General features: G+C 38.3%; 1 protein-coding gene across 2 annotated transcripts in view; it reads right to left on the reverse strand.

Moving 5' to 3' along the window:
- The window catches only part of jupb (junction plakoglobin b), a 76,351-nt gene that overhangs the window by 6,210 nt on the left and 48,508 nt on the right, over nt 1–21,633 (reverse strand). For both annotated transcript variants that reach the window (XM_082186177.1, XM_082186178.1), the window contains 6 exons: nt 20,167–20,270; nt 9,187–9,525; nt 4,533–4,685; nt 4,206–4,325; nt 2,026–2,176; nt 346–467 (listed from right to left, as the gene is read on the reverse strand). In XM_082186177.1, coding sequence (XP_082042303.1) covers nt 346–467; nt 2,026–2,176; nt 4,206–4,325; nt 4,533–4,685; nt 9,187–9,525; nt 20,167–20,270 — 989 coding nt within the window. The remainder of the gene's footprint in view (nt 1–345; nt 468–2,025; nt 2,177–4,205; nt 4,326–4,532; nt 4,686–9,186; nt 9,526–20,166; nt 20,271–21,633) is intronic.

The following is a 21,633-nucleotide window of genomic DNA, read 5'->3' on the forward strand; positions in this document are numbered from 1 at the left end:
AATATCAAACCAAGAGGCATCTACAAAGAATGATGGTTCTCTCATAACCAACATCACTTTTTTTCTGATCACACACAAGCCTAAAAACATCCATGTGCATGTGACGGTCATATAATATCTGTAGAATAAAATAATAATTGACGCTGAAACATTGAATTACTGGAAATTAATGCACACTCATATCAGGGCTGCATTAACCATTCAGGTTTGCATTCATTTTCAATAATTCAAAGGTTATGCCAAATCAATGATTATTTGATTACGATTGCTAAAAATTGACATGGCATACATAATTGAAATGATGTCCAGTAATCTGAGAGTGTGGCGTGTGACACATATATTCACCATTTCCCAGGCTGCAGGGTCATGTTTGAAGAGGGAGTGTGTGAGCTCCACCGACACACGCTTCCTGTAGTCTGAACTCTTGTCCTCGGAGATGCGGAAGAGAACGGCCGCAGCGTAGGTGGCTGAGGAAGAGATAATGATGAGAGATGGGATCATTATTTACATATTATTATTACCATACTTTCTGGACTACAAGTGCAGCAGAATGCAAATATGGTGTAAGTGAAAAATTGGTGAGAGACTGGTGAAAAATTTAAATAATGCATTAAAAGCAGGGTAGGTGATTTGTTCCAACATTTTTGTTTTGCTTGTTGAAAGTCTCTTCACATCCTGATAGCAATCACTAAGTGGTCTAAATGTATGTATATGTATATATCTTGTCTGTGGAAGGCGTAGGACCATACAATGTTCGTCCAATCATTGCATTAGGTCCGAATCCAATGATACGATGTCCTACTTGCCTGTCAACATAGTATTTCCATACTTCCTTCCGCACCCTGCTCGCGCACACTTTGTGACTCTTTATGCATTTCAATGGCAAAACTATCAACTCCGAAATGAATCTGCAGCAGTCAGGTGGTACAGGTCAGAGCTCTTTAAGTTGTTTATGTTCATAATTATTGTAATGTTATATTTTGAGGTAGTTTAATGCAGTCACTCGTGATGCTTTTGTTTTGCTCCCTGCTGTGTGTGTTCGTGTGTTTTGAAGGAGACGTGGCTTTGGAGACGCTCTGAAGGGAGGATGGGATCTTTCGCTCTCAAAGCTAGCTCTACAGTTACATCTCCATGCACGGTCACTTTCGTTTCATAAATTTGTTAAGGTTTGGTGTTTATAATAAATATTGTTTAAATGAACACCATTATAGGTTTGTTATGCACTGGTATTTTACAATATTTCTAAATGTAATAATAAAATGCGACTTTTTTCAGCAAATTCAGCTTTACGTCACAGGAATAAATTACATTTTAAAATATATTCGACTAGAAAACAGTTATTTTAAATTGTAATTATATTTCACAATATTACTGTTTTTACTGTATTTTTGATCAAATAAATACAGCCTCGCTGGGCATAAGAAAATTCTTTCAAAAACAAAAATCTTACCAATCCCAAATCTTTGAAGTGTAGGGAATATGTATTAAAAAAAAACTGCATTACATATTTTATGTATATATAATTATTACCTTCTTATATTTTAAATGGATGGTTCCTGGCCAGATTAAGTTACAATACTAACCAACTTTATTTCTGAAAGTGAAAATTTCAGCTTGTGAGACTAAAAGCCATTTGATACAGTACGTGGCAAGCTGAAGCTTCTCTTGTGTATTCTTCTCCTTATCTGACGTGTTGAAGACACCAAAGTCATGCTGCATCTCTGACAGTCTCTGTCTATTGCAGACTGTCATTGTCAAGCAGATACAGGAGAGAGTGTTTATGGCAGTTTATGAAAGCTGCTGGTAAGGTACTGTAAACACAATATCTCAGTACTGCCGGTATTCTGTATCATCTTGCTTCCACTGGGAGTCTGATGTAAAATCAAGAGGAAGATTTACACAATTTCAAATGTGGTAATGTTGTGTTTGTACAGACTATGATCTGTCCAATGACATATGGCTCATTTCTGTGTTTTATCAACATCAGCCGTGCTATTAAACTTTCTCTCGATGGGCGTCACTCACCAATCCCCTCATTGGGAGAGTGCAGGAGCTCCATAAGAGGTGCAGATGCTCCTTCTGCGTCAATCATCTCAGCAGACTGCTTATCCAGAGCGAGTTCACACAAAACACCGGCGGACACACGCTTTATATTCTCCACGTATGAGTACAGAAGCTAACAGGAAAGAGGAAGTCAAAGGATGAGAGGGGTTTCACTGTTGTCTTATTACACACTCTTTATTCAAAGCTTGTCATTTTCTACACACTAGATTTTCAATGATGATCAATGATATTCACTTCACCTGTGAATGGTCATGATGTTTTGGCTCATCAGTTTATATATAACCAAAACTAATACCTGCACATATGTCCTTTTGTGACATTTTAGTTTTGTTAAAATATTTTGTTAAAGACTCCCTGTGGTGAAAATCAAGTTTGTAATGTTGTTTATACAGTATGTCTATGTGGTGTTTTTAATACGCTTTAAGACAAACCATGTGCAAATTCATAAGTCAACTTCATTTCTGAGTAGCCTGGATGCCAGCCGAACTTAGCCCCGCCCACAACATTTGAGGTTGGGAAGTTCGGTCCGGACTTGATCCGTTGTGGAGCAACTATGCTCGATCCAGAGCTGTTCGGACCAATCAAATTGTCAGGGCTGGCTTTATACGATGATGGACAGATGATCAACAGTAACGTAATAATCCACGTCACCAAAGAGCGATTGGGTTGAATTCGTTTACAACAAAGACGACTGCCGCTGGAGAATTGAGATGTGTAGATTCCGCCATCACACAAACATATATATGTTCTGTTATAGAACATATCGACAGCGCATTAATTTTAAAAGAGGAACAGAGAACCGCGATCAAGGGATTTGTCGATCGGAAAGATGAATGAAGAACATTCGTCATTTACTCCGTTACTCTGATTGGTTGTGGGTCTATCTGATTGAGTGCAGAGGCATTTTCTTTCCTGGTTCAGTTGAAACACGCCCCATAATCACAGCCCAATGGAGCAGTATCAGACTCATATTCTGACAGGAATCTGAGTATGACGACATCAATCTAATTGCTGAGTATTAACTGCAGTGAACCAAAGACAGTCTCAAAAACGCGGTTTGAAATCGCTGGTGTTTCTGAGGTCACAGACTACCTTTTAACCAATCACGTCAACGTGTGATCGTCAACGAGTGGATCTCTGAACTGGGCTGCGTTCAGCCCCGACAAAAAGTTGCGAAACGTTTTTTAAACAGAAACGGTGGTGCGTTGAAAACCGTTCTGATGACGCAAGAGTTGCAACTATGGCAGCTGAGAAGGCCATTCTTTGTGTTCTTTTTGAAGAATTTTCAGATCCTGATGAAATCGGTATAAATACGTGTTTAATACTGCAAAATGCGCTCGATGTTACAGTCACTGCCTTTGCCGTCCAGAATATACAGTTTTATATACATGTTGCTGCTGATTGGGCTGAGATTTTTGACACACCCACCAAACAAGAGAAAACGTATCCGTTTCCAGGAAACTTGTCGTTCAACCCGGAAACGGTAGCAAAACGTTGTGCACCGGTTTGAGCTTGAACGTGCCCCCGGTGTGAGTGAGTGGAGGCGGGGCTCATTTGCATATTTAAAGAACCGCATATACTAAATGAGGCAAGGGTGTAAAATTCAAGTTATTTTAAGGCATGTCATATGTCATGTCATGTCATTTTGGTAATCAAAGATGAGTTTTAAGTGATAAAATTATTGACTACAGAGGGACTTAAAAACTTACTGTTTATCACTATGCTTCAACTCAGTTACAGTATATAAATTAAGCTTAATTAGTTGTATTAAAGTGAATATATTCAATTTTATTACTGTGACCCAATTAAAATTATTCATTTTTTTTTGTGCCAGAAAAGGCTGGCTCTTATTAAATCATAATTTACATTATCTAATAGTTATGCATTAAGGGTATTTTGTTTTTTAAAGATGTCTTTTTTAAGAGAACTACTTTTTCAAAGAGTAGCTTGACTATAGTTTAAACGAAAGCTTTTTAAGAGTAGCTTCCCCAAAACTGGTGGTGTAACATAAACATGGACAAATGCACAAAAACAAACAGCAGCCAGACACCCTGCAGTCATCGCACCACAACACCCACACATCACAACACACACAGATGAACCAGATTCACTGCCAGGAATGCCATAAGTTGGTTCAGTACTTGCACAAACAGAGGAATGGTCTGCATGCTGGCGATTTCCCCTCGGTTGATCGGATCTCTGGCCAGTATATGCAAAGCGCCTGTACAGCCTTCCACAATCTCCTCCATTCGCACGCCATCCTGTGAAAAAAAGAGTGAAAGTGAGAAGAAAACATTAACTCTAACACCAAGGGGACCTGGTCTATGCCAAATAATGGGGCCTTGATGCTAATTGGATTATATTTTAACCTCCCTTTGGAGGCTTCAGCCTATATGTGAGGGTGAATAAAGAGGCCAACTAGGATATATGGAAAATCCATGCACAGGTTGAAAAACCCTCAAATGCACCTGATAGGTCTGCTGGGCCCCTGAGCCATGTCTTTGAGTTTCCTGATGAGCTTTCAAAAGCAGGTTGACCAGTCGAGGGATTGTCCCAGATTCCCTCAGAGGCGCCTGATTGGCTGGACACAGGGCCAAGTTGCGAATCAAGCCCACTGTGGCCTATAGTGTGAAAAATGTACAGCATATTAACTACTGTTCATAACATTTTTGGCAACTTCTTTATTAATTATTTTCTTATTGTTTTCTTCTGCTCACAAATGGATTAATGCAATGGTTTCCAAGAAAATTCTTAAAATGCCTAAAACCAGTGAATAAATAAACAAGGATCACATACAGTAGCTCTCATACTTTGGTTCTGAATCAATTTGATGGGAGATTTGATGAGCTTTTATTGAGATACATGATTGCAGTGTTTGGTTTCTTGGTAAAGCTGAATGACAGTTGTTGAGAAAAATCTGAGAAACAAGGGCAAAAAAGCAAGCGAACATCTCTCTAAATCCCAAAATGTTCTCTCCTATGAATCTTTTTGCCGTCAATGAAAAACAATATTAAAAAGATTTTTCTTTCTCATGAGTTTAGTTAAATTCCCTTAAACACAATGAACCGTGACCCACTTTTGTACCTCTATAACTTTACAAAAAGTCATAACCTAAATCTAAACACAACTGTAGTGAATTCATCATTGTTCAGCTCCACTGTAAGTCCATTCCTCAAAGCTGTCATCATCTCTAACAAGTGACTCACTCTTGTAAATCCCAAAGTGCTGACTGGCGAGTGAAACTCAGGCACTGACATCAATATGAGCAACTGAGTGATGTTACTTGCAACAATGTTTTTTTAATTAAAAATTTTTGCTGAATACAACATTTAGGTTGAGATGCTTGATGTAAGTGCATGTAAAACTGTTTATGGATGCATCCATGCACATGCAAGTCTTTGTAGGTGAAATCACCTGTATGTCACTCCACAATGTAGTTCAGTGGAAATGTCATGCGTAAACGCTTAATTTCCTACGGCCTCCTTCACAACGCATCATTAGTCCACAATGTTCCTCTGCTGATTAGAGAACGCCTGCTGATAGAGCGGATCTCTGGACGGCAAGACACGTCAAGTGCCAGAAACCTCTCCAAATGGAAGAGGAATAAACATGATGCAATGCATTCCAGACATCGGGGATTCATGTGTGTTGCATTAGTGATCTGTCTTCCCCACCCTGCCTGGGTGCAACCAAAGCCATCAGCCAGATGGGGATGGCCCATCCACAGTACAGAAGGTTCGCACATTTTTTTTGTGAAACTGTCTGGTTTCTACATAGAGGCATTTTAAAATGAATAGTTCTGACTCTAAATGGACCCCATTCACTGCAGATTTAAAATGATAAATGCATAAATTTGGTCCATTCTACTACAACAACAGTTAAGCTATAGCTATATTACCGGGAAGAATATTATTCATTCTGATTATCATTCTGATTGATTTATTATGATGATTCTTCTTCTTCTTCATGAATGTAACTTTTTATTGAATAGTGGTATCATATTGTTGTTGCCACTATTTTATAAAAGCAATACGCCACAAGATTACTGTTGATAACAGTGATTATAATGCAGTGACTGTAGTACACAATTCTAATTGCATTAAAATAAAAATAAATAAATCAATAGATAAAAAAATTTGTTTACATAATATATGTGTGTATATATATTTTTATATTTCGTTTCTCTGTGTGTGTATGTGTATATACTGTATATAAACAGTTTTTTTCTTACTTGGTCAAATCACTGTAATACAGTCTCTCGTGGTTCACTGAATTACTTAAAGGTGCATTCATGTAAAGGGCCCTATTTTACCGATCTGAAACGCAAGTAACTTTGAGGGCCGGCAAAATCTAAAATGGGTTGGTCTGAAGTAGCTACATTACTCATAGGTGTGGTTTGGGCGTAATGTGAAATAAACCAATCAGAGCGACATCTCACATTCCCTTTAAAAGCAGGCGCGCTTGTTCCATGGCGGATGCTATTATAATGGCGGATTTGCCAGGCGCGCGCCAGTCGGTTCACAGCCGAGGAGACCGACGTTCTCATCAGGGCCGTAAAAGACAGAGAAGTGACATTGTATGGATATGGGAGAAACCCACCCAAATTAGCTTCGGTTAAACAGGCATATAATAATTTGGGTAAATGTGTAAGCTAGATTTATGCCTATTTTTTCACATCTTCATGGACACCACAATGATTTCCCTCGTGTGGAATATTTTTCCTTGTAATTATGTATGGTTTGAAAAAATGCAACTGCTGCGTTTGTGTAGATGAGAGAAGCAAAGTGTATGCGCGTTGTGCACACGCTACATTATGGCCAAGCATGCGCCCTTAAAATAGCATCTGAATAATGCGCCACTGACTTTAGACTAGGTTTTTCCTGGTCTGTGGCGGAATTGTTTTCTGAAACTGCAAAATAGCACCAGGGAACACGCCTCCTCTTTTCGCTGAAATGCCCCCCGGGAGCGCAAGTTCATTCCCTAATTTACAGACGTGCGTCTGAGAAGGGAAAAGTCCGCTGTGCGTCGGGTGCAAAATAGGAATAATACATGTGTCGGTGTACAAAGTCAATTGCGCTGGGTGCAAGATAGGGCCCAAAATGTTTAACAGGTTAAAATAAATGAATAGTACTTTTGAAAAGTGTTTAAAATGATAGCATCAAATGCTAACATCAGTAGTCTAATAAATAAAAGTGGTTTGGTTTTTACACAGGCCAGTTGAGATTACATTAGCCCAATACTTCTCACTTCATCTTGTTAATCTTATTGGACACTTTCATTTGCAGAATATATTAATGCCTATACGTTTTAAAAATGCAAATGGCAGTGAAAATGTGAAAACGTGGCAGTGTGATGTTGGTAAGCTCATCATATACAGAAACAAATCACTGAGTACACCACAGCGGATAGCAACACAAAACATCTGAGTAAAATAAATCAATGTAAACAAGTTATAGACTTCCTATGCAGCCAGGTTGATTTTTTTTAGGAATTTCTGCATGCAGACTGTGAGTGAAAATAAAAGCCTGGCACTGTCGTTCTTCTGGATCGATACACACGTGCTTAACAGATCACAGCACACACACACACACACACACACACACACACACACACACACACACACACACACAGGTTTCTGCTCCAACGGTCTGATACGATTAAGCGAGAGATCATGCGTGCCGGGAGCCCGAGCTCACAGAGACACAATCAAGAGTCCGGCCCATCACAAATCAGAGAGCTGAGGACAGACAATTACACTCGCTGCGACCTTCTGATTCGCCAAAGCTTCAAGGGCTTTGACTAGCATGGAGACATTGACAAGATATCTAATCGTGAGGTTAATTTTAGAAGTGCAAAGGAAAACTGACTGACTTTTTCATTTTCATGGAAGTAAAGGAAGTTTTTTTTTACATATTCAAATATTGAGGGGAAAAGTTTACTGTCAGTAAGGTTTTGAGTTGTTATTGACAGCATCCTGTGATGCCAAAACTGAATTTTCAGCATCATTATTCCAGTCTTCAGTGTCACATGATCATTCAAAAATCATTCATTTGCTGCTCAAGAAACATTTCTTATTATTCAGGATTCTGTGATGAAAAGAACAGCATTTGTTTGAAATAGAAATATTTTATAACATCATAAATGTGTTTGTTTTCACTTTTGTTTAATTGAATGCATCCTTGCTGAATAAAAATATTAATATTTTAATAACAAAAAATCTTACCAACCCAACTTTTGAACAGTAGTGTATCACAATACAAAGAGTCTCACCCAAAATTGATTGGATGAGCTATATTTGCATAAAGTTCAGTTCTACAGAACTTCTTTCTTTTTTTTTTTGCCATAAATAAGTGAAAATTGATGACTCCTGATCAAAGAACGCTATCTATCTTTTTATTTTGTCATCATTTACTCACCTTCATGTCATTCTATATAATTACACTTTACAATAAGTTTTATTAGTTAAAAACATTAGTTAACTACATTAGTTAACATTAACTAATAATGAACTGCACTTATACAGCATTTGTTCATCTTTGTTCACGTTAATTTCAACATTTACTAATATTTCATTCAAATCTTGTCAACATTAGTAAATGCATTGTGTGAACTAACATGAACAAGCAATGAATAGCTGTATTTTTATTAACTAACAATAACAAAGATGAACAAAAACAGTAACAAATGTATTGCTCATGGTTAGTTCATGTTAGTTAATATATTAATGTTTAACAAATGAACCTTATTGTAAAGTGTTATCATTACACTTCTTACATGAAACACAAATGTATTTTACCCTGGCATCCTGATAAAAGGCTTTGCTGCTTTCAGTCCATGTATGGCAGCGATTCCTTGCATATGATGCTCGAGGGCTCTTTTATTGTTCCGGCTAGTGTCCTCAAAATTACGCTGAAGCCCCGGAGGAGCGTAGGAGTGCCGCTCAATGACTAAGATCCGGCACCAAATCAGCTTAACAAGAGAGGCAAGTCTCAGCATTCTTCCACATCAAAGCCACGCAAGCTCTGCACCCAGATGATTCAAATCTGACCTTTCAATTCAAACGCCAGAGAGGGCTTTCAAATTGGCAGCAATTCAGACACACACACACACACACATACAGACCTTCACCACAGGCCAATAGTGCGGCTGACCCAAGAGCTTGGTGATGGCGGGGATGCCGTAATGCAGACGCACTGCATTCTGGGCCAGCTCTGCGTCAGGGTGACGGCTCGTGAGGTGACGCAGGGCACAGACCGCCGGCTCGGCCACGTCCTCTTTCTCTCCGGCTCGAAGCACGGCGTGAATCAGGGACTCCACCCCGCCGCTCTGAGTGACCAGGGCTTTGTTGCGTGCGTTGTTGCAGGTGAGGTTTGACAGGATGCCAGTAGCGCAGGTCAGCATGTTCACGTCATCTGAGCCCAGCTGACTCACTAAGATATGCAGGAGACCATCGAGACCTTCCTGCGTCCACAGGAAACAAGAATTCAATACATTTAAATACACCACCATTCAAAAGTGTGGGGTCTGTAAGAATTTTGAATGTTGTTGAAGGTCTATTATGCTCACCAAAGCTGCATTTACTTCTTTCTATTTTAATATATTTTATAGATAGGATTTTCTTTCTCCCACAACTTTCATTCTCCAAAGGGAACACAAAAGGAGACATTTAATGTTTCAATTAAAGTGAAAGGTGACCACAAGATTTTCTGTAAATAACAAATAAAAATAACTTTAATTTCAGTCTGTTTCTCACAAAAAGCTTCAGAAGTCCTTGAATATAGTGCATGAGTCATATGATCCACCTTTATAATGGTTTTATGCTTCCTTTTTGGCTTATTTGGAGCTTGATATGCCTAATGAACCAGATAAGTACTTTAATCTACTGTACTCGAGGATGGTCAGTAAGATTTTTGTAATGTTTTTGAACATTACAAAGAAGTCTCTTATGCTCACCAAGGCTGCATTTATTTAATCAAAAATGGTTAAAAAAAATTATTATGATTTAAAATAACCGTTTTCTATTTGTATATATTTTTAAACTGAATTTATTACTGTGACGCAACGCTGAATTTTCAGCATCATTACTCCAGTCTTCAGTGTCACATGATCCTTCAGAAATCATTCTAATAAGCTGATTTGCTGCTCAAGAAACATTTCCTATTATTATCAATGTTGAAAACAGTTGTGTTGTTTAATACTTTTGTGGAAAAAGTGTTATTTTTTTCAGGATTCTATGATGAATAGAAAGAACAGCATTATTTACATTATTTTGTTAATTTACTCTCACTTTTGATAAATTGAATGTGTCCTTGCTGAATAAAACTATTAATTTCCTTTTGTTATTTTTTATTTTAAATTCCTTACTGACCAAACTTTTGATCAGTTGTGTAAGTTAAGGTCCATCGACAAAAAAAGAAAAAAGTGCTCCTTGTTATTTTTATATAGAATGTTAAAAGCACTTCTAATAAGTCTTGCGTTAAAATGTTAAATGTATTATTTAAGCGGCAAAGCTGTTTAAAGTGTAACGTTATCTCTCGCCAAAATGCAACCTAGGGTCTTTTTCTGAATCTACCCGAGGCAAACTTTCGTTTAAAAGCATAATTAGGATGGAAACGCCACTTTTAAGATTGACCGTATTTTCGTTTTCGGTCAATAGTCGATGTCCGAATGCAAATGAACTGACTCTGAATTTTATATTGTTTCTTATATGAGGATCCTTTTTCAAATACAAGGTCAATATTGATTTTCACTAACGACAAAACAACTAATTATCCGTGAATTTATATGGAACTAAGCTTTAGGAGCTTTCCATCTTTACTCTCCTTCCTGTTACGTTGCATTCGGAGATCGACTATTTTTGATTACTATTTTATTACAGTGAGTTGTTCAAAATCGTTATTTTTAGTAAACTCTGTGTACACAAACAATGTTGTCAATGCTCGAGTTCATGTGTAGAGCCCCTGGTGATACTTCAAGCAAAGTTTCATGTTGTGTCGAGCCTTCTTAGTGTTTTAAAAATAGTGATTTTGATGCTATTATAGTAGTGCCCCAAGCACTTCCATTCAAAAGGCATATTGACCGAAAACAAAAATACGGTCAATCCTAAAAGTGGCGTTTCCATCCTAATTATGATTTTAAACGAAAGTTTGCCTCGGGTAGATTCACAGAAAGACCCTAAGGTTGCATTTTGGCAAGAGTTACGCTTTAAATCAATAATAAATCAATAGTAAAAACAACTTACAGTTGTTGTAAGGTTTTACGGTTTATGTCATCGTGTCGTCATGTCAGCAAAGTTGTAATATTTGATATAACTACACAAAAAAAGGTTAGTAACAAATGTTTTTCACTAAAGAAATCATGTTAACACATATTGGTTACATCTTGGGTTCTAATATTTAAAAAGTAAGTATTTTAATGCGTACAGGTCCATTTCTTCTGTAAGTGCATCACTGTAACCCAGATTTTTGGGACAAGTGGATTATTTTGTGGTAACCACCATCAAGCCACAAATACTGTGGATTGAGTTTAAACCTGTATTGAACCTGGAATATTCCTTTAACATTCACCTTTTCATGCATAAAAAAAGATCTGTGACAGTAACAGCGCAAAAGATTCACATAAAAAAAACTAAAAAAACATTTCAAGAATCAGACAGTCAAACCGCTAATTATCACAAATGAAATAATGACTATGATAAGGAACAAATGAAAGAGGAAAGGCAGTGGAAGAAGGAGATAAGAAAGAACGCCGGTGTGTGAAGGATTAGACGGACAGACACCGGAATGACGTGAGCTCAAATTCAGACATTTAAATTCTAGACACATTCCGTAAGAGCAGAAGGGGACGCGTCTGTTCATAGTTGTTTTTGTTCTGTGAATTTAATAATAAGGACGAAAATGATAACCTGTTTATCATTAATTGTGTATTTTCTGGGCCACTGAATTCTGAGTAGCAGTGATGAGGGACAAATTGTGTGGAGGTGAGGAATAATTATAAAAACCACAAGTCGCCTGAACTATAAAAGCATTAGAAAGTACAGAGGAAAAAAAACGTCATGAAAAGCCGTTTCGTGGCTTTCAAGCTTTGTCTGGGCTGAAATCCTTTGGAGCATTTGCACATTTAATAATTTAATGCAATATTGTATAATGAAATGCTATTATTATTTCATTAGTAGGCAAATATACTAATTATCTGTTTTTAAAAGACATTTCACATTCAGCCTAGATTCTTGATTGACTGATTTTCTCTTCAGGATAATTGGGGTAATTTTGCTTCACTTTATGAAAAAATTACAGTAACAAGGTAAAAACATAACTAGTTTTTCCTTTCAAAAAGAACTGTAATTATGAATTAAATTCCATATTTCAGCTGTATTTCCTTTGAGGAACAGCAGTTATTCTTCAAAGCAATAACAGAGCAGAAATATTTTTTTAAATAATTGAAATGGCTCCCCTCGACTGAAATCGCGATCTGGGACGGGAGTGGGATCATCCCCCCCCCCTTAGGTATTCTGGGTAAGGTTGGGAATTGAAAATCGATTCCAATTCTGGAATCGGATATGTAAGGTAAGGAATCGGATACTTGTAATAAAATAACATTTTGATTCAGTTTTATCGATTCATGTGTGCGCATTAAAATGTGATTTCAAACCATTTTCAAGCGCAAGAAGACACGAAATTCTGCACTCGCGCAGCACGCTATTTTCTTTCACACAGAAAGCCATATTGTGCGCGATACTGAATTAAGTTCTCGTACACGTCTTCTCGCGCTTGAACGCACAAATACACACACAATGGTCAAAATATCCTTGTAAACACAATCAGTTTTGTCTTAAGTGAACACAAACTTGAGAAGTTGAGAAAGAAAATGCATGTGTAACAGTTGATTGGATCCTGCATGAGGTCTTAAAGTGACAGCAGCCTAATAAACCTTCTGCAGTCTGTGTCATTAAAGCAGCACTCAGTAGCTTCGGGACTTCTTCGCTGTATTCTCGCTTTTTGCTCGCAGGTTTCTCTCTAGAGCTCCCCCCACAGCTTTGGAATAGATATTTGACAACACTGTTGTAAAAACTCGTTGTTGATTCTCAGACACCTGAGGCTATAGATCAACGACATCAAAGTCAAGTCAAGTCAAGTCAAGTTTATTTGTATAGCGCTTTTCACAATACAGATTGCATCAAAGCAGCTTCACAGTATTAAATTAAAATAATACAACAAAGTTTGTTTCAAGAGGAATTTATTGATTGATAAAATTAAATTAAATATCCCCAAAATATCCCCAACTGAGCAAGCCAAAGGCAACAGTGGCAAGGAACCGAAAAACTCCATCAAGTGACCTAATGGTGTCCTAAAACTCCATCAGGTGCCTTAATGGAGAAAAAAAAAACCTTGGGAGAACCCAGGCTCAGTCGGGGGCCAGTTCTCCTCTGGCATTGGATAGAGGCCGGATTGTAGTTTGAACTGTAGGATTATATGAATGCCTGGCTGAAGAGATGCGACTTTAATCTAGTTTTAAACTGGGAGAGCGAGTCTGAGCAACGAACAGTATCAGGAAGACTATTCCAGAGTTTTGGAGCCAAATGTGAAAATGCTCTCCCTCCTTTGGTGGTTCTGGATATCCTAGGTATGACCAAAAGCCTTGAATTTAGTGATCTCAAAGAGCGCGATGGATTATAGGGCGATAGAAGATCCGTTAAATAGACTGGAGCTAAGCCGTTTAGGGCTTTATAAGTCAGTAGCAATACCTTGTAATTAATACGGAACTTTATAGGTAACCAATGCAGTGATGATAAAATCGGTGTTATATGATCATATTTTCTTGATCTCGTAAGAACTCTAGCGGCGGCATTTTGGACTAACTGTAGCTTGTTTATTGAGGATGCAGGACAACCAGCTAATAAAGCATTACAGTAATCCAGTCTCGAGGTCATGAATGCATGAACTAACTTTTCTGCATCAGAAACTGATAGCATATTACGTAGCTTAGCAATGTTTCTAAGGTGGAAAAAGGCTGTTTTTGTAACATAAGAAATATGATTTTCAAAAGACAGGTTGCAATCGAGTATAACACCCAGGTCTTTTACTGTAGAGGATAAAGTAACAGGACATCCTATGATGTTAAAGTTGTATTGTGCGAGGTTTTGTGGGCGGTTTTTTGAACCGATAAGTATTACCTCTGTCTTGTCTGGATTTAATAAAAGAAAATTACGCGTCATCCAATCTTTTATATCTTTAACACACTCTGTCAATTTGGAAAATGTAGCGTTTTCATCCGGCCGTGATGAAATATATATTTGAGTGTCATCAGCATAACAATGGAAACTAATTCCATGTTTCCTTATAATATTTCCAAGTGGCATCATATATATTGAAAATAACAGAGGGCCTAATACAGATCCCTGCGGCACTCCATAGTTTACTGGAGTTATGATCGATTTTTCTCCATTTAAATAGACAAAATGGTAGCGGTCAGATAGGTATGATTTGAACCAGCTTAGTGCTTGTCCTTGAACACCAGTATAATTTTGTAGTCGATCTAAGAGTATTGTGTGATCTATAGTATCGAACGCAGCACTAAGATCAAGTAAAACTAGTATTGAGATACAGCCTTGGTCAGAAGCTAAAAGTAAATCATTTGTGATTTTAACGAGCGCAGTTTCAGTGCTATGATGCGGTCTGAATCCAGACTGAAACTTTTCATAGATATCATTTTGTTGCAAGAAAGAGCCCAGTTGAGCGGACACCACTTTTTCTAATATTTTAGACATAAATGGAAGATTTGAAATGGGTCTATAATTTGCTAGATTATTATGATCTAATTGTGGTTTCTTAATGAGAGGTTTTATAACTGCCAGTTTAAATGTTCTTGGAACATGACCTAAAGATAAAGACGAGTTAATAATATTGAGGAGAGGCTCTTCCACTACAGATAACACTTCTTTCAGTAGTTTAGTTGGTATAGGATCTAATAAACATGTTGTTGTTTTAGATGAAGTGATAAGTTTATTTAACTCTTTTTGTTCTATAGTTGTAAAGCACTGTAATTGTTCTTTCGGGGTGATAATTGAAGCTGAATTATAAGGCGCGATCGAAGATTGAACGTTTATAATTGTGGTTCTGATGCTTTCTATTTTCTCAGTGAAGAAGTTCATGAAATCATTACTACTGAACTGTAACGGGATATTTTGTTCGGGTGACGTCTGTTTATTTGTTAGTCTAGCCACGGTGTTAAATAGAAACCTTGGATTGTTTTGGTTGTTTTCTATTAGTTTGCGGAGGTGCTCAGCCCTGGCAGCTTTTAGGGCCTTTTTATAACGTGACATACTGTCTTTCCACGCGATTCTAAAGACCTCTAAATTAGTTTGTTTCCATTTACGCTCTAAAATACGGGTTTCTCTCTTTAAAACATGCGTAGTATTGTTATACCATGGTGCTTTATTTTTCTCTCTGACCTTTTTTAATTTAATAGGTGCAACCACATCCAATGTTCTAGAGAGAATGGTGCTCATAGTGCTAGTTAGTTCTTCTAGTTCATCTGTTTGTTTGGGTTCAGGCAGCAGCTGAGACAGATTAGATAAGCAATTTGAGAAATTATCTATGGTGGATGGGAGGATTGTTCTGCCTGGTTGATAACGCGACGCCGCATGACATATTACAGCAGTACGTAATATGCAAGTTACCATGTAGTGATCAGTGACTTCATCACTTTGTGGAATGATATCTATATCGGTTGGATCGGTTCCGTGTGATATAATTAAATCGAGTGTATGATTAAGACGATGAGTTGGTCCGGTGACGTTTTGCTTGACCCCAAATGAATTTAATAAATCTGTAAACGCAGCTCCTAACGCATCATTTGGATTATCTACGTGTATGTTAAAATCTCCAACAATTAATGCTTTATCGACATTGACTAATAGGTCTGAGAGAAAATCTGCAAACTCTTTTAGGAAATCAGCGTAAGGCCCTGGCGGTCTATATACGGTAGCCAAGGCTAGAGATAATAGGGATGTTTTTCTAACATCTAAGAGCGTAACATTTAGTACAAGTACTTCAAATGAAATAAACTTATAACCCGTTTTCTGAGTAACATTTAGAATATCTTTATAAATGGTTGCAACACCTCCGCCACGGCCAATCAGACGGGGCTCATGCTTATAACAGTATCCAGGACGAGTAGACTCATTAATACCGAAATAATCATTTGGTTTAAGCCAGGTTTCAGTAAGGCAAAGTACATCTAAGCTATTATCTGTGACTATTTCATTTACAATAACTGCCTTAGGTGTGAGTGATCTAATGTTTAGAAGACCTAGCTTTAGAAATAGTTTTTGTTTACTAATAGCAACATTTTCTGTTTTAATAACAATTAGATTTTTCCTAGATCCTGCATTAGATTTATTATTTGATCTCACTAAACGAGGAATAGACACGGTTTCTATGCAATGTTCTACACTAGTATTTATATCAGTTGAATTGGTGCAGCAGAGACTATGATTTGGACTTTTGGTTACTAGTCAAAGGGTATTTAACATTTTGGAGATGTTATCTGACAGAAGATCCGCTCCGAATCTGCTTGGGTGTAAGCCATCAGCACGGAAAAGCCTAGGACGCTCCCAAAACAGATTCCAATTATTTACAAAGAGCAGTTTCTGCTCATTGCACCATGACATTAACCATTCATTTAGCGCAAATAATCTGCTGAACTTTTCATGCCCTAGTCGGTACGTGGGAAGCGGTCCTGACACAATGATCGTTGTTTCAGGCGATGTGCTGCGTACCGTATCGATTAGATTCCTGAAGTCTTTCTTCAGAATCTCCGTCTGGCGCAGCCTGATGTCGTTCACTCCCGCGTGCAGGACCACAGTTCCGACGCGCTCGTCACCGTTCAGGATCTCGGGAACGCGAGCAGCGATTTCAGAAACACGAGCACCAGGGAAGCAGTGACTTTGCACCTTACTTGTACCTAACGTAGCGTGTACGTGCCGAACGATGGAATCGCCGATGATCACAGCATCGCGTTCTGTTTCGCGTAGAGGGGAGAAGCGGTTTTGTGTCGATAACTCGAAAACCGGGAGGGTCGGAGAAAGTCTTGGTCTAAACCTGACTCGCGTCTTCCGCTGCGGAACCACCCAGGCTTCGTGGTGGCGTGTTGGAGCCGGAGTGAACGAGACCATGGCTGATTGCGACCGATGCTGAGGAACGCACGGAGTAGACGCGGTCGGAGTCAGCGGGTTAGTAACGTTAAACACTGATTTGTGTGCGTCGGCGCGTGATGTTTCAAGAGCCAAACACCGGTCTCTCAGCTCGGCCTGTCTCAATAAAAGGTTGTGGATCTGTTTCTCAACAGCTTCCAGCTCAGACTGCAGTGCGTGAAGCTCAAATGTGTCCTCACCTGCACCAAGCGGTAGACTACTTATATCTGATATATTCGCCATTTTAACAGATGGACAGTGAGTTAGCAACGAAGCTACCAGTGATGCTATCAATATTAATACTAATTTATATTATAAGTTTGTTTGTAAATGAGTGTGGAGAAGACGCGTTCAGCTGTGATCCACGGACGTAACCTTTAAGAGTATGCAGCGTTGGATCACTAATAGGCTTGAGACGCGTCTGCTCAACAGTCCGCGTTGTAACAATGAGGTTTGAGCAGTAATGCTTCTCAGTGAGGAAGAGTAGAAAATGTTCGTTGTAAGCGGGTTTAAAGAGAAAAATCAAGAATTATAAATCAAATCGATAGAGCTCCAAAAACAACAACGCATTCAGACGCAACGCATGATAATGACAGGACAAGACATTATTCACCGTGTTTGTTGAGTGTTTCTTATTCACCTGAGCTTTTATGAACTCAAAGGCGCGAGAGAAAATAAATAAATAAAAATAGATAAAAATAGCTGAGCGCAAGGGTGGCGCGTTAACAGGCTAGCGAATTACTAGCGTGTTATGCGTCAGGGTTGGGTAAGCTGTATTTAGTAGTAATATAAACAACTAGAAATTGTAGTAAATGATGGTTCAAAACAAGGAAATACGAGGCTAAGACGGAGCTTACAGCTCCGAAGCAAACACACTCACAGCAGGCAGCGAGAAAAATCAAGAATTATAAATCAAATCGATAGAGCTCCAAAAACAACAACGCATTCAGACGCGACGCATGATAATAACAGGACAAGACATTACTCACCGTGTTTGTTGAGTGATTCTTACTCACCTGAGCTTTTATGAACTCAAAGGCGCGAGCGCGCGAGAGACAAATAAATAAATAAAAATAGCTGAGCGCACGGGTGGCGCGTTAGCAGGCTAGCGAATTACTACCGTGTTGTGCTAGTAGCAACGGAAGCCAGCGATGTTGGGCAAGCCGTATTTAGTAGTAGTATAAACAACTAGAAATTGTAGTAAATTCTGGTTCAAAACAAGGAAATACGAGGCTAAGACGGAGCTTACAGCACCGAAGCAAAAACACTCACGGCAGACAGGAGCAATAGTCTTAAGAATAGTCTTAAGCTTTGACTTTGACTAAAAAGTAGGACTTCTCTAAGAGTAGGAGACTTTTATAAAGAGGATCACTAATAGGCTTGAGCAGATGCAGATGGGACGTTCTTTAAAACGTCTTCTTCATTCGGGTTCGGACGGCGTGAGGGAGCGCAATAATGACAGCATTTTAGCAGATTTCTTTTGGCCGTAAAGCAATTGTTTACATCGCGAGACCTGATATCACGCGAGACTTCCTGACGCAGCGGCCGGCGGCCCGCCGGCTCAAAGTTGCAAGTGCGTATTTTCCGCTCACGGGCACCAGGGGGGTGCGAAACGACCACCATTCAACCCGAAATAAGTAATATAACCATTCCAATGACTCCGAAGCTGTTCAGTTAAGGTAAAAAAAGTTACTTAGTTCACCTTTAAAGGTGCATTAAGCAACTTTTTGATGTTAAAAATACCCGTTTTCTAACCCATACATGCTTAAACAATTGCTTGATGGGCTGAATGAGCCCTTCTCTGATCACTGAGATTGTCTCTATAATCCTGTAAAGTAAAATAAATAAGAGGGATTCGGGCCGGAATTTTAGACTGGGCGTGACGTCATGCGCGTTCACGGCACGTTCACCTGGCTGTCTGGCAGGTTTGTGTATTCGCCGCCATTCTCCGTAGAAGAGGGATTCTAAGAGACCTGCTTGTAGTTCATTTCAAACACCAACGCAAACTCCACGTAAGATAAAAAAAAGAAAACTTTTGTCCGTGAGCGTGCAGACTTCTGGCTGCAGTTTCGCTTGCCGCCAGAGGGGGCATAGTTCTGCAAAAACTCAGAGACTTGCGCAATGCACCTTTAACATTAACCAAAGAACAAAAGAAAAAGAAAATCACTCACTGATCTTGACTTAATAACTTTTGTAACTTTAATCTATATTGTATTTATAAATAGAAAACTATGCAGTTATTTTACATTTCATTTCTGTACCTGAACTTCATTCAGTTGTATTTATTTGAGCTATTGCTAATTTGTTTATATGTTCTTATTTTATCACTGTTTACTTGTCTTTAATATTAATTTTCTAAATGTATATGAGTTTGTCCAGTTGTTTTTTGCTGTGGTATTTTTGTTAAACCCATAGGAAAATGTAAGTGTTCTTTAGGCTGCTGATTTTTGTTCATGGAAATCAGCTGTAAGAAAACATTTTAACAAAAGACACAGAATAAATATGTTTGATGTAAATGTTTGACTAAATGTTTTTACCTTACTGGGATCGAAACTGGGAACCTATATGAATTGGAATCGTTTAGATGAATTGGAATTGCTCACATTCAAACGATACCCAACCCTTAATAATGGGTGGTTCCTTGTAAGCCCAAGTCAAATTGTCCAATACTCTTGTCTCATATGGCTTTGGTCTCTTGTTCAGTGGAAATCTGTGGGATTTTTCACCTGATCCATCATCCACCAGACAAAAATTCCAGTTGCTTTGAAAAGCCATACGATTTGAGGAATCATTCACGTTGAGAAATTCACCACAGGTTAAGAGAATAAAATCGCTAACCCCAAGTATGATCTACAATAACAAGCAGCACTAGCAAACACACGATCTCCAGAGTGGAAAAGCTCCATTACCTGCTTGGTTGCTGCATCAGAGAGATTCCTCAGAGTCCACAGGCAGTTCTGTGTTAGACGCTGACTCGAACCTGTGAGATGTTGGCCGAGGGCCTGCATACCTCCTGCCAAATGGAGAGAAAAAGGGTTTAGAGTCCATATTTATCGGACTTAACCACACACAAAAAAAAGAACAAAACTATTCAGCTACACAACCTGCTCTAAAAAGAAGGCTGTATTTCTCCATGGATTAGCCATTGTCTGCCAAGGGGAGAGAAATGTCTTTTGGAGTCGGTGCAGATAAACTAAAAGCCACATGGCTTAGGAAGATAAAAAGAGGGAAGGAGATTAGGAGACATCCTTGAAAACTGCCTCTCATCCAGTGTTGTAACTACCTGATCCTCAGCGCTTTCTCAAGACGAGCGCCAAAGCTTCATATGGGAAAGGACATAGTCACGCCATAACTGTAAAGACTTTTATGAGATCAGCCCTGGCAGGCGCGATAGGGCGAGATATTTGACTCCCACAACCTTTGCCATTGTATATTTAAGTATTAATTCGCTGAAAGGTCAGAATTAATAAAGTAACATCCATGACCGCTGTGAAGATGTACTTACAGGCGGAGTAGGCCAAAGGTGGGTTTTAACATAAAGCTGTAATATTAGTTTTAATGGAAAATTTAATTAAGTTCAATGGCTGAATCAAATATAAATCATGTATTGCTGCGACTGCAGTATAGTGGTTTGCACACATGCTCCTGATATGTTGAGGCATGGTGCTCATGTGGATGATGCAGGTTCAAGCTGGGCTCGTAATCTGTCCCGATCCCATTTCCCTACTCTTCCCAACAATTCTGGCAATTGTCCCTCATGATCATAAAAAACATGACAAACATCTGAGATTTTTACAAATAGTGTTTTTTCTAGACTTGGAAAATCATCTATTGATTTGCATTCAAATCTCATTGGTCTTTTCGGAGCTTTTGCACACAAAACACACACTATACCATTCAAAAGTTTGGGGTAATTATGATTTTTTTGTATTTATTTTTTTAAGAAATTAATAATTGTATTCATCAAGGATGCATTCAATGTATCAAAATCAAACATTTATATTTATATAATAGTACAAAAGGTTTCTATTTCAAATAAATCTGTTCATTTGAACTTTCTGTTCATAAAATACTGAAAACAATGTATTGCAGTTTCCACAAAAATATTAAGTTTCCAATATTGATATTTCTGAAGGATCATGTGCCACTGAGGACTGGAGGAATGATGCTGAAAATACAGCTTTACCATCACAGTAATAAACTACATTATAAAATAGAACATTTAAATTGTAACAAAATTCCACAATATTACTGTTTTATTGTATTTTTGATTAAATTAATGCAGCTTTGGTGAGCTTTTGAACTGTAGTGAATAATTCAATTTTCAAATGTTTTTATTCACAGAATTGGTACACGACAAACAAATGGAAATCGCC

Source organism: Leuciscus leuciscus (genome assembly GCF_965113295.1).
Source record: "Leuciscus leuciscus genome assembly, chromosome: 12".
NCBI classification, from domain to species: Eukaryota; Metazoa; Chordata; class Actinopteri; order Cypriniformes; family Leuciscidae; genus Leuciscus; species Leuciscus leuciscus.